At 50.8% G+C, this 12754-nt stretch overlaps 1 protein-coding gene across 1 annotated transcript in view; it reads right to left on the bottom strand.

The window, feature by feature from the left end:
* Window positions 1-12754, bottom strand: part of CSMD1 (CUB and Sushi multiple domains 1) — a gene marked incomplete at its 5' end in the record, with an annotated part of 729782 nt that overhangs the window by 611910 nt on the left and 105118 nt on the right. Inside the window, one exon of the mRNA XM_079779355.1 lies at window positions 9755-9867. Within this exon, the coding sequence (XP_079635481.1) occupies window positions 9755-9867 (113 nt within the window). The remainder of the gene's footprint in view (window positions 1-9754; window positions 9868-12754) is intronic.

Raw genomic sequence — 12754 nt, 5'->3', positions numbered from 1 at the left:
CAATCCCGTTCCCAGAGGGGACCAGTCCCTGGCTGAGGTCCTCGCCCCCCACACTGGGCTACCCAGACCTCAGAACCACGCCCTCGTCCACATGCAAACAGGTGACTTATTCGTTCCTCCAGCCCGGTCCTGTCCAGTGCCCAAGCTGGGCAGCGGAGGCTACGGGCGCTGAAACGGAGAGGGCATCTGCTCTGTAGTCACTCAGCGTGCCCCTCAGCAAGGACAGCTGACAGCCGAGAGCAGGAGGGAGGCTGTGAAAATCAATCGCTCCATCTCATCATTTTTGCTTATAAAAGTTCACTTTGAATAATAACCGCTTTTTTTCCAAACGTTACCTGAGATTATTACCGAATGCATATGCATATAAGCCTGGAGTAATTTGTCTATGACACAGGCTATTATTGAGAAAACAAAATCAATGAACAGTTAGGAAAAAACGTTGGGAGATGAGTAGGTACAAAGGATAAAACTTGAAATCTGGCCAGGAGGAAAAACATTATGAAATGCAGCCACGGCTCCTTGGCATGGGGCTAACCGCTGGGCAGGCAGGAGCCAGCACTCTCTGTTCTGACTGGGACTTTGCAGGCCTTTTCCGGGGAGCCGCCGGCCTGCGTCCCCGTAGCGGACTGCTGCTTTCCTGGGGGGAGCACTCGGGAACACACCGTTCCCCGGGTTCCGGCTGCGGGGCTGGGGCTCAGGGACAGGCGTGGAAACAACATTGAGAGACATTTCAGCACTTGGTTTCACTTCCCAGCTTCTAGGAAGAGCCGGGGATCCTTTAGGCTCACTGATTCCCGCATCATCTTTAGGAACGTCTCCTTATGATGCTCATTATCGGATATTTTCAACGCTCATGGCAACCAGTGAAATAAAGCAATTATTCAAAGAAAGGCGAAACAATCCTCCTCCTCATCATGCAATTCTGCCCCGAAGTACCGTAGATGAACAGTTCAGGTCCCCCCGCCCCCCCGGCCCTTTTCTGAGTACTTGCATATGTGTGTGCGAACATATACATGAGAACACACATAGGTGTCTCTAGCTACTTACACAAGTATCACTTTTAAACATATGTTGATTGCAATGGGGTCATCCTACATGTCTTCACTTTCATGTACCATGGACATCATGATTGTTCCAAACATACGGGACCAACACTAGGTCTGGGTGGTAGTGTTAGCACAGAGAAGACAGCGTTTTCTTACGAGGGCGCGTGAAGGACAGCCGTTCGCAGCAAGGTCATGAGGGGTGCGTGCACTTGCATGCGAGTTGGTGTGTGGCCGAGAGAAAGGGTGGACTCAGTGGGAATGACCCTCCTGCTGCTTCGGGAGCCACATTTCCTGGTGCCCAGTCAGCAGGCTCATCGCTCGGGTCAATGCGCGGTCATCACGCTCACACAGCCAAGACCTACAATCCGCGTCACGTTGGTAAGACATGGGGCTGTGTCTGCTGATGGCATGTTCCGTTCTTGTGTGAGGCCAGCGGGGCCCCGAAGGCTGCGTGCTCGCACACGAAACCCAAACAGCGATAAGAAGCCAGCTGAGCGACGGGGATCAGAGCAAAGGACACGCCAGGCCCTCATGCAGGCGTGCAGAGCGCAGATCCTCCATCGGCAGAAGTCACCTGACCTCATTGGTGACAAAACCCTGGAGAACGCCCCCAAATAAAACACACTTCCATTCGAAATCACCCCGAGGACCTCACAGTGTCACAGGCACTGAGATTGTCTCTGACCCAAATTCAGGCAGTCAGGTTCCAGAGTAGGGGACCGGGATGAGGAGGGTGGGCTCTACGCACCCACACCCACACCCGCACACACACCTGCACCCGCACACACACCTGCACCCGCACCCGTACCCACACCCACACCAGCACCCACACCCGCACACACACCCGCACCCGCACCCGTACCCACACCCACACCAGCACCCACACCCACACCCACACCCACACCCGCACCAGCACCCGCACCCGCACCAGCACCCGCACCCGCACCAGCACCCACACCCACACCCGCACCCGCACCCGTACCCACACCCGCACCCACACCCACACCCACACCCGCACCCGCACCCGCACATGCACCCGCACCCGCACCCGCACCCACACCCACACCCACACCCACACCCGCACCCGCACCCACACCCACACCCGCACCCGCACCCACACCCACACCCGCACCAGCACCCGCACCCGCACCCGCACCCGCACCCACACATGCACCCGCACCCACACCCGCCCCCACACTGGGATGCTGCCCACTGGTCCCTAGGACTCCAGCTCGGGGCTGAGCTTCCCTGGCCTCCCGGCTCCGTGGCTGCAGGGCTCACCCTCCGCTCTCCTGTGGTCTGTTCTCCTTTCGTCAGAGGTGACGCTGCCACACCTTGTGGACTGGCCGACCCCCGTCATGGGGCCGCGGCACCGCTCTGCGTGGACCCCTTGTTTGGTACCTTAGGGCTGACCTTTCAGGAGGGACCCCCCGTTTCTCTCATGCCCGGGCTTTGGAGACGTTCACGGCGACGTCTCTAGCGGCAATAAGTGTTTTCAGGAGTCCTTTGGACTCCTTTCCGAGGGGTTCCGATGCGCCTGCCGTTGACCATCTGCCATCGGGACAGAGAGACACGGAGCCGGGTGGAGGCCGGCTGAGGCCAGCGGCTCTGTGGCTGCAGACAGAAAGTGCTGTCCGCCAGGGCGCCCTCCCGGCTCCCCCTGGACGGCCAAGGCCAAGAGGAACCTAATGCTGGGCGCTCCCGCTGGTTTCAGCTTCAGTAACGCTGTGGGACCCAAGCTGAGTGACGGGCACGCTACACGCCCTCCGTGCACAGCTCCCCGCCGCGCCTTTCTTCAGAGGGGGCTCCTCTCCTGCCAGGCGTGTCCCCCGTGGCCCACGCTCTAATGCAGGTTGGGTTTGGATAATCGATTCCAGGAAGAAAGAAATCAGGGCTGACATTCTAAATAGAGCTTTGAGCTTGAAGGGTAATAATCTAGCTGCCCTTTTTTTAAATCCAGATTCACGGATGTTAGAGAAAAGAAAATGCTGCGGGAGGGATGTGCGGGAGGGAAATGCGGAATACATCCAGTGAAGTGGCCCAGGAGGAAGCCCCGCCCATGCTGGAAAGAGGCCCCGCCCACCCGAGGGAAGCCCCGCCCACCCAGCTCATCACTTAGAGCAGTGATGGGCAACCTTTTGAGCTTGGTGTGTCGAACTTCGCCAAAAAACTGAGCATAACTCGGGTAGTGTGTCACTTTGAGGAAAAAACTAACTCCAAGACTCTAGTCGCGAATGTTTCATCCTCAGGAGCAGCAAATGTTTCATCCTTGGCATGCGGCCGCGTGTCACCAGAAATGGCTACGCGTGTCAGTGCTGACACACGTGTCATAGGTTCGCCATCACTGATTAGTGAGACCTGGGAGGGAAGGTCAGCCCACCAGCCCATGGAGCTGCCAGCCAGGTGCAGCCATGAAATGAATGTAACTGAACTGAGGCAGCAGATGCTTCCCAGGTTAATGCTGACCCCTGTGGAGTCTGGGTTGTGAAGAGGGGGGCTCGTGCCCCCGGGGACCCTGTGACCTGCTTGTTCTGAAGTCCTTTCCCTGCTTTTATAGGTTTCTGGACCAGAAGGCACAGGGATCAGAGAGGAAGTCGGCTGCGCAGCATTCTCTGCGGCGCGTTTCCCCTTCGGGTTCCCAGGGGAAGAAATGCCAACCACGGGGGTGCAGGCAAGTCGGGGCTGAGTGCAGATTTTTTATCAAATTTTTTTTTAAAATATATATTTATTGCTTTCAGAGAGGGAGGGAGGGAGGGAGAGGGAGGGAGATAGAAACATCAATGATGAGAGTCATTGATCGGCTGCCTCCTGCACGCCCCCTACCAGGGACTGAGCCCGCAACCAAGGCACATGCCCTTGACCGGAATCGAACCTGGGACCCGTCAGTCCGCAGGCCGCTGCTCTATCCACTGGGCCACACTGGCTAGGACTCAAAAATATTTTTGAAAATTTACTCTGTGCCGGACCCCAAGGGTTCGTGTTTTCTGGGCGCCCCTCGCCACCCTCCAGGTGCCGGGAGAAGGACGCCCACAGTGCACTTGCCCGCTGGAGGCTGACCTGAAGGCGCCGAATCCAGGGCCGCCCGCAGCTCTCTGCTCACGGGGCGGACACCACAGCCACGAAGCGCAGGCGGCGGCGACAGGGCTGTGATGCGGGCGGCGGGCAAACTGGAACGCAGCAGGGACTCGGGCAGCCTGTCCTCACGGCCTCAGCGGCACTGCTCTCGCTCATGGAGGAAGCCGCCACCCCCTGACCGTGACCCTGAGGGGGTCACAGGGCCGGGCCTGGCCTCTCAGAGAGCAGGTCCCTCTGCGCCCGCCACGCTCCCTCCCTCCTGCTTCCTCTCCTCTGCCCGCCTCCTGCCCCCACTGCTCCTGTCCTCCAGGGCGGCCACTGGTCTGTCCCAGGCCCCGCCCTGACCCTTCCTCACCCAGAGGTGCCGGGAGACGTGTCCGCTGCAGGACCCACCCAGCACCCACGCCGAGCAGCACGCAGCAGGGCGAGCTCCGAGAGGCTCTGGGACACAGCCCGCACTGACCCTGTCCTCTCGCAGACCCCATGTCCCTCTGGTCCCTGAGCTTGTCCGACGCCGTTCCTGCCATTGGCACCAGTTTCACTCCTCACACTGCCACCTTCCCCGGCCGTCCTTCCCCTGCCCCGCAGGTCCGCACCTCTCCTCCCCGCTCCAGCACTGGGCCTGGCAGGCGCTCAGCGACGCTCAGTGATGAACGAGAGGGAGAATGAAGGGCCAGATCTGTGTGCTCACTTACATAACCACATATGCCCAGGCGTGTGCATCTTAGATGTAATTACCTGTGTGTATGCACAGGCACACATATGCATGTAGTTATGTGTGTATTGGCATATCTGTGTATACACAAATAAACAAGGATGTGAAAGGATATATAGGGATTGGTTAAGATGACAACTTCTGAGAAAAGACGGGCTTGTGTTTAATTGCTGCTTTCAGTACTTACCAGCTAGTTATTAGCTATGAGCTCCGGGCAATTTACATTGCTGTAGTCACTCCCTTGCGTTCTCTAACTGATAATATTAGGTAATTTTACTTCACTGGTAGATATCATTTGAGGATTTAATAACAAAATGTATATGAGTTTATACCATTCTAGGCACATCATGTATCTCTCATTTATCTTCAATCATTACCTATCTACCTATCTACCTACCTATCATCTATCTTTCTATCTATCTATCTATCTATCTATCTATCTATCTATCTATCATTTATGTATCTGCCTTTCTTTCTTCCTATCACCCACAAGGACACATATAACCTCAGTAAGCAGAACATAGGTCATGATTGATAGTAGGAATAATTTTTAGATAAAAATCCACTTGAAAGAGAAAACTGTTAGAAGAGCGTCTCCTAAGCCAGGGAGTCTCCCAAGCCGTCTTCACGGGCAATTGTTCTTCTCACGCTAATGGATGTTGTGGAGCAAACACGAGTTTCTGACACAGCGCATTGTTACTGTTGAGTAACGTCAAACCCCCCTCAATAGGCCCTCAGTATTCTCTTCATTAAAGACATCTTCATGCCCCAGATTCCCATAGATTTCATGCATGACATTGGAGGCCAATCAATTCAGAGATGGCACCTTGGGAAGCTAAGAAAAATGTTGAGGGTGTAGAATGAGTACTTTTTGTTCAAAATTATTTGACTGTCTACATTTGTGGTTAAATGTTTCCATTTCTAAACACCATGTCTGCCAGCCTGTTTAAAGAAAATTTAAGGAGACTAGATTCCTTTGTTTCTTATCAGCTTTGCCTTAAACATGAATCTAATTTAGCCTTCCTTCCGCCTTGCCAAACGATGATTGCAGAAGCGAGCCTCTATGTCCAAACACGCATCTGATTTCCATCCCGGTGCCTGGTAAAGGCTGCCGTTCCCCAGGGCGCCTCTGAGGCTGCTGGACGGAGAGCCAGCCCCCCTGCAGCCCGCCCTGCGCCGCCAGCAGGTGCTCCGAGGAAAGCCGGCCTCATCGCCCTCCCGGAGCGGAGCTTCCTATCCAAATAAAAGCCGGATTTCACAGACACTCTGCCTCCCGCCAAAGACTGGAAACATCCAACCAGTGTCACAGCAAACTGGGCTCACCTGAGAAATCCTAAAAAGTCAGCCTACATGGCGAGACACAGTGCCTGCAACCTCAACTTTTAGACTGTCACCCAAGGTCAATGCATAAAAAGTGCCAAATAGCTTAGGAAACCTTTGGAAGGATATTCAGGACAGAAACAAGGATGGGCGCTAACACAAGAACCGCACGGAGAAGTAAAGCAGACCTCGGACCCCAGTGCCGCGGGTCTGGAGCTGGGGAGTCTCCACCATCAATGCCCGGGGGCCCGAGCATTCAGTTCGCCAGGTCCCTGGTGAGCAAGCTGCGGAGGAAAGGAGCGATCCCCTTGCAAACGTGGAGGACGGGAGGGAGCTGAGCCACAGGTGCCTCGGGCACCATCTCTAGGTTCACAGTCAGCGATGGCCATGCCTTGTCATGTGTGTTCCTATGACAGTACTTCTCATGTGTTGGCATGTCATGCCTGTTTTCTGACCCACATGTCTTTTTTATATCATAAACTTGATAAACAAAAATAAATATTTTTTTTTTTTTAGTATCTGAGACCTTGATGAAGGAAGGTCAACAAACAGTAATAGGGAAATAAGTCCCACTTACGTACACGGCCCTTCACTATCAGACAAATACCAGAACTTCGAGAGTGCTCCATTTCACTGCAAATGAGGTGCAATCCCAATATTTTCTGCTGTAAATTCACCAAGGAAATGTATGTGAATCCTTTGGTTTACCATAAAGGATAATGTTTAACCATGAAACTAGCATATAAACTACTACAAACACCCTATTATGTTTTTAACTTCAATTTCATTATTCCATATTTATGGGTTAAAATATGTTGATTTCACCAGCAATTTACAAACTTACTAACACCCTGAAGGGCTCCATATTTAATAAGTTAGTGTAAAATTTATAAATATTCCCATTTGATTATCAGGGTTAAATTCAATGACTGAACATATTAATTAGAATATTTCAATTTACCATTTCCATATTAGTTATGTAGATTAATATTTCCATGTATAAATAATAATTCATGTAAATATTAACTATTCCAAAGTACTGCCAGAAATCTAAAAAGTTTGTGCCCAGATTAAGTTTCTTACCAAAGGTATAGTGTTCAGGCAGATTTTAGGTTTGAAAGATTTTCTCCAATTCAAGCAAATAAATTTAAATGAAAAATTAAATCTCAATCTGATAATATTAAATATAGTCTAATTTTTAATTGGAAGAAAATAATACTAGATTAAGGAGTAGAGTGAATTATATTTGTAAATGCTGATTTAGTTTTTTTAATAAATTAAATTTATTTTGAATGTCTTGAATAAGACATCGACATGTCATTGTATTATTTGGCTGATATTAATCATGTGAGGGGCGATCCCATCCAAGTACAACCTAATCAATGGGAAAGAAGGAAATCCGACTCATCAAAAGGACTCAATGTGTTGGTTCCAAAAGTATTTTAACTTTTTTTCTGCCAATTATCATTGTTTCTGCTTTACATTATGTTTAAATGGTATATTTTGTACACACTGTTCATAATAATATCTCACTTTTTATAGTGACATTGCCTGGGTATTGTATTTAAATTCACTGCGGGAGCTGATTTGCATATCCATAGCTGGTGCTTACACTGGAGGCTTGCTCTCTTCTAGATAAATTCTCTCCTCTTTATTCTTCTGTTTAGACGATCATTACGGTTTTTCTCCAGACAGTACACACTCATTTTCTCGGGAGGCCTTTAAGCTAATTGAGCAATACGTTTAAAACACTGATATTAATACTCTCTGCAATTTAGGTTTTGCTGACAAAGCACTTTCGGGTTAGCTTTTCCCTTTCAAAACAGAGTTTGCAGTCACTTGTAGAGAGACTATATTCTTTTCATGTCCCTATCGCAATGCAAATTTTACAATAATAGCCTTTCCAAATATCCACGCTTTGAAAACACTACCTTTAACTTAAGGTCCTGTTCTCTTTTCAAGTCATTTTTCTAGTATTTTTTTAAGAAACTCATAAAGATTTTTCCAGCAGAGACAATCCCCCCAATGGCTTTTCGCTAAACCACCACGACACCCAATAATTCCAGCAGCAGCAGCTCGGGAAGGCTCAGGAGGACTGCGCACCTGGCCATCCCTCGTCACCAGCGTGGCCACGGCGTTTAGATCAGGAACCCAGCAGAGCACCATATCAAGCGCCAGCTTTGTCAGGGCGGGGAGGGGCATCGCCCTGGCTTCCCCAATGCAGGCGCTGCGTCCCCTTCTCAGCCAATACCACACGCCGATCAGACACACCAGGCTTCCAGTACCCACAGGCGGCCTCAGAAACACCTTCGTTGTAAAAGGAGATGGTGAGAAGTTAGGGCGCCTCGGGAGTGGGAGATGCAGTAAACGTGAAAGAGAAGAGCAGCTGTCCATCTTACAGGAGCCTGTTCCTCTCTGAATGAGGCAGTATCCCTGACAGCCCCGGATCTACTTAGGGATTGTCCATCCTTCAGGCCACGGATGCCAGTGGAGGCATAAACGCCGAGGCCGGGAGACACGGAAGCCAGAACCCTGGGCCGTCCTCAGGGTTATTCCACGTAAAACTTTAAAGAAAAGGGCAAATTGGTTTGTTTAAACACGCGCAAAGTGGGCATTCCACCCTTACGTTCTCTGGTAATGGCGTGGCGGCTGAGCTCCGTGGCAGAAAGTGCGTGCTGATTTTATTTCCCGCGAAGAATGCCTTGTGCCGAGCGCACCCCATTCTCCCCATCGGAACACGGAGATGTGCCTGAGCCCAGAGAACATCCGAGGTCAAAGGTGTGCGTTGCAGCCAGGGATGGGCCTCCAGCCCACCCACAGCCATTCATCAGCTCACAGGAGTTTATTTATGTTAAACATAACGGCCTGGGACACAGGAAAGAAACGGCACGACTTCTTTGTGAAACCAACTGACACGGCCCACGCTGGTGTTTACACACAGAGGGTCACGGGTTCGGCTTCTTAGCGGAGCGCGCCGTGGCCACCTGCGGCATTTCCCCCAGAGCGCGACCTCCCTGTGACCCTTTTAGCATCTTTGCTCAGTGACAGCCAAACCGATTTCACGCACCCAAAGGGGCAAGACACAAATCCAAGCACAAACAAAACCGAACCCCGAGGCCTGCCGATGGCCAAACCGTAAAATCAAAATGATCGTCTCCATGAACACTTTCAACTTGGAAAACAAATATTCACTTAAAAGAACTCCCTTTATGTAAGCACTGTCAGTATTCTGATGCAACAACCTTTTTAAGAGAACTCAGCTGTATTAAGAATAAATTCTCCACGGTAAAGGGGTGCTGTCCATTAGAACTCAGACTTCTCCAAACTTCCCTATGTCACAAGAAAAACCGCTTTTCCAAGAAAAAAAAGAGAGTCCTATCAATAACGGAAAATTGTAAACACACCTTTTTTCTAAAAAAATGTTGGCAGTTGTAGCAAATAGTATCCTCCAATCTGCAATGCATTGCTCCCAATTCAAACATGTAAGCCATTGAAACCCCTGAGATTGACATTCACAATAAAACCTGTAACCCAGAGCGACCGGTGTGAGCCATCGGCCCAGCCGTCGGGGGCACCGTGCGTGGACGGGGTGTCCTACCTTCATACAGGGCTCGGAACCCCTGGGCGCTCACAGCGAAGTCGGTGGTGAACCACAGCGTGAGGATGGAGCCGGAGCTCACGATGGAGGAGGGCAGCTGGAACCCCGATAACCTGCAATTCAGAGAAACACAGGGACGCAGTTACCAGTGGGAACATGTCTCTGAAGCTGATGAATGAACACAGCCGATTCCTCCTTCCACAGTGGCATAGTCATCTGAGACACCGTTGGACAATCCCAGGACCTGTGCACGAGGCATCGCTAGGTAATTGAGCATCTCCGGTCACCGGAGTTTGTCCACTTAAACCACCTTTGAGAATGTTCTTTTGTGAAGGAGCCATACCCTAACCCAGTGACATAAAGAAAACACTGGGACTGAAGATGCTGTGGGCTCCTCACAGGAGCGCCGTGAAACCAGAGGCCACAGCGCCTGCTTCTGAGTGTGCTGCCTTCCTCCTAGGTTAGGAGATGGGGCTGTCTCATCGGATAGGTCCGTGGTCGGCAAACTGCGGCTGGCTCGCGAGCCACATGCAGCTCTTTGGCCGCTTGAGTGTGGCTCTCCCACAAAATACCACGTCCTGGGCGAGTCTATGTTGAAGAAGTGGCGTTAGAAGAAGTTTAAGTTTAAAAAATTTGGCTCTCCAAAGAAATTTCAGTCGTTGTGCTGTTGGTATTTGGCTCTGTTGGCTGATGAGTTTGCTGACCACGGGGATAGGTCATGTGTGTATTCTTACTCTCTCCCGGAAAGCAATCACAGCTTCTCTCCAAAAGGGAACATGCCAGTCATGCAGTCATAACTAGTCACCACGACCTTGAGCAGGGGTCAAATGAATCGATGTTAATGTTTGGATTTCATGACACATCTCTTGAATTGTAAGGCATGTCTTTCACGTGTCACTAGGTTTGGATCTACTTCCAAATGTTCCTGAGGGTGAAGTCAGCACTCAGAATGCGTGAGCACGCGTCATGACATCATCATCCTTTACGAGTTAACAGCCTTGTGAAAGGTCAAAGAGATGCTTTACACTTTGTATTGTCCCTAATACTTGCTCATCAAGCGGCTTGTGCACAGACCTGTGGGTTACTTTGGTCTGAACCGGAACCTCCGACGCTAGAGGTCAGCCTGGGCCCCATCCCCACTGTAGAAGTCCTGCCGCCATGCCGCCTACAGCACTGAACCTGATTGCAGTCTCCGCAGACTGCAGCCTCAAAACGGGAACGGATGGAAGAGAAACATGAAGGAACACTCGCCGTCACTAGCCAGCACCCGGCTGAGCCACCCAGGCATCAGAGAAAGAGAGAATCTCGAGGGAAACAAATGCAAGACCTCCACATGTGGACTCGCTAGGCAGGGCTGAGAGAAAGACAGATAGCACCAAAAATACATCAAAAAAGAGGAAAAGCTCACGTTAATAATCCACGCTCCCATCTCAAGAACTCAGAGAAGAAAGCATGAAATCAACCTGAAGCAAACAGAAGGCGAGAAAGAAAAGACAAGTGCAGAATCAATCAAAATCGAAAGCAACAGAGAAAAGCGATTTTAAAAACTGACAATTCTTTGAAAATATTGACAAAATCAACAAACATTTTGCAAGACTGACAAAATAAGGAAGGGGTGGGAGAAGATGCACATATCTGATATCAGGAATAAAATAGCAAATATTACTAGAAACACCAAAGACAAAACAAAACAAAACAAAAAAACACAACAACCACAAGGCTCTGCTACAAAGACTACCCACATACATTTGTCAGCTTAACCAGAAGGGGCCACTTGCTTAGAAAACAGGCCACATGACACACCGCTCTGAAGGAGAAAACCTGAGCAACCTGCAGCCACTCAACTACCCCAACAGGATCTCCAGGTGCAGGAGGCTTCCTAGGAGAAGTCTACCGCCATGGACTGAAGGGTCACGTTCCCCCAAAACTCATATGATGAACCTCCCACCGTGGGGGCGCTGGGAGGTGATCCTCGTGATGGGAGACAGCACGCAGATGCCACCTGTGTGAGACAGGAAGTGGCCCTCCCCCAGCCCCGAGTCAGCTGGCCCCGGGGTCCGGAACGTCCCAGTGCCCAGAACTGTGAGACGTACAGCCCTGTTGTTTAAAGGCCAACAGTGACAAAGGAAACCCATAAACGGATATACCTAATAGATACACCTGCAAAACACCCCTAGCAAAATACAGAAAGCAGACACAAGCCATGTCTAGCAAGCGTTAGCCCACACGACCAAGTGGCGTTCATTCCAGGGATGCACAGATGATCCAGTACTTGAAAATCAACCAGTGCAGTGGCCGCGATAACTCAGAATCAGTGCAGAAGAATATCCGATCACAAAGAGGTCTTCTAGGAAATGTGCATGGAGGAACGCGCCCCGACCTGACAGTGTCTACGGGAAGCCTGCGCCAACATGACACGGCGTGGTGACATTCTGCATGCTCACCCTGTGACCAACAACAACGGCGGGGCGGCCGCACCACTTTAATCCAAGGCTGTGCAGCAGGCTGAGCAGTGACAAGCGTGTACAGACCCTAAAGGAAGCAATCCAACTGCCCTACTAGCAGGTGGCACCACCATCTACATACACTAGGTCACAGAGCGAGAAGGAACCTCCCAGAGCTAACACATAGGCTTATGGGAAATAAGCAAACGCCTAGAAACAACACACGTAGGGAAAAGCTGAGTTTCTATGCGATGGCGCTGAGCTCCTGGGCACCAGGGGGGAAGCTCGGAGGGCATTTATAACCATGAAAAGATAAAATAAAGGCCTAGGTGTAACAAATCATGGGCAAAACTATATCCTAAAAATGATAAATGCCGGGCCAGTGTGTGCCAGTGGCCAGGCATCAGTCTAGGAACCAAGAAGTCCCGGTTCCATTCCTGGTCAGGGCACAGGCCCGGGTTGCGGGCTCCATCCCCAGCAGGGGGCGTGCAGGAGGCAGCCCATCCATTTTTTCTCACATCACGGATGTTTTTTCTCTCTCTTCTTCTCCCTTCCT

The sequence above is a fragment of the Cnephaeus nilssonii genome, assembly GCF_951640355.1.
Source record: "Cnephaeus nilssonii genome assembly, chromosome: 8".
In the NCBI taxonomy this organism is placed as follows: Eukaryota; Metazoa; Chordata; class Mammalia; order Chiroptera; family Vespertilionidae; genus Cnephaeus; species Cnephaeus nilssonii.
The sequence above is the reverse complement of the archived record's forward strand: the minus strand, read 5'-3'. Positions and strand labels throughout refer to the sequence as shown.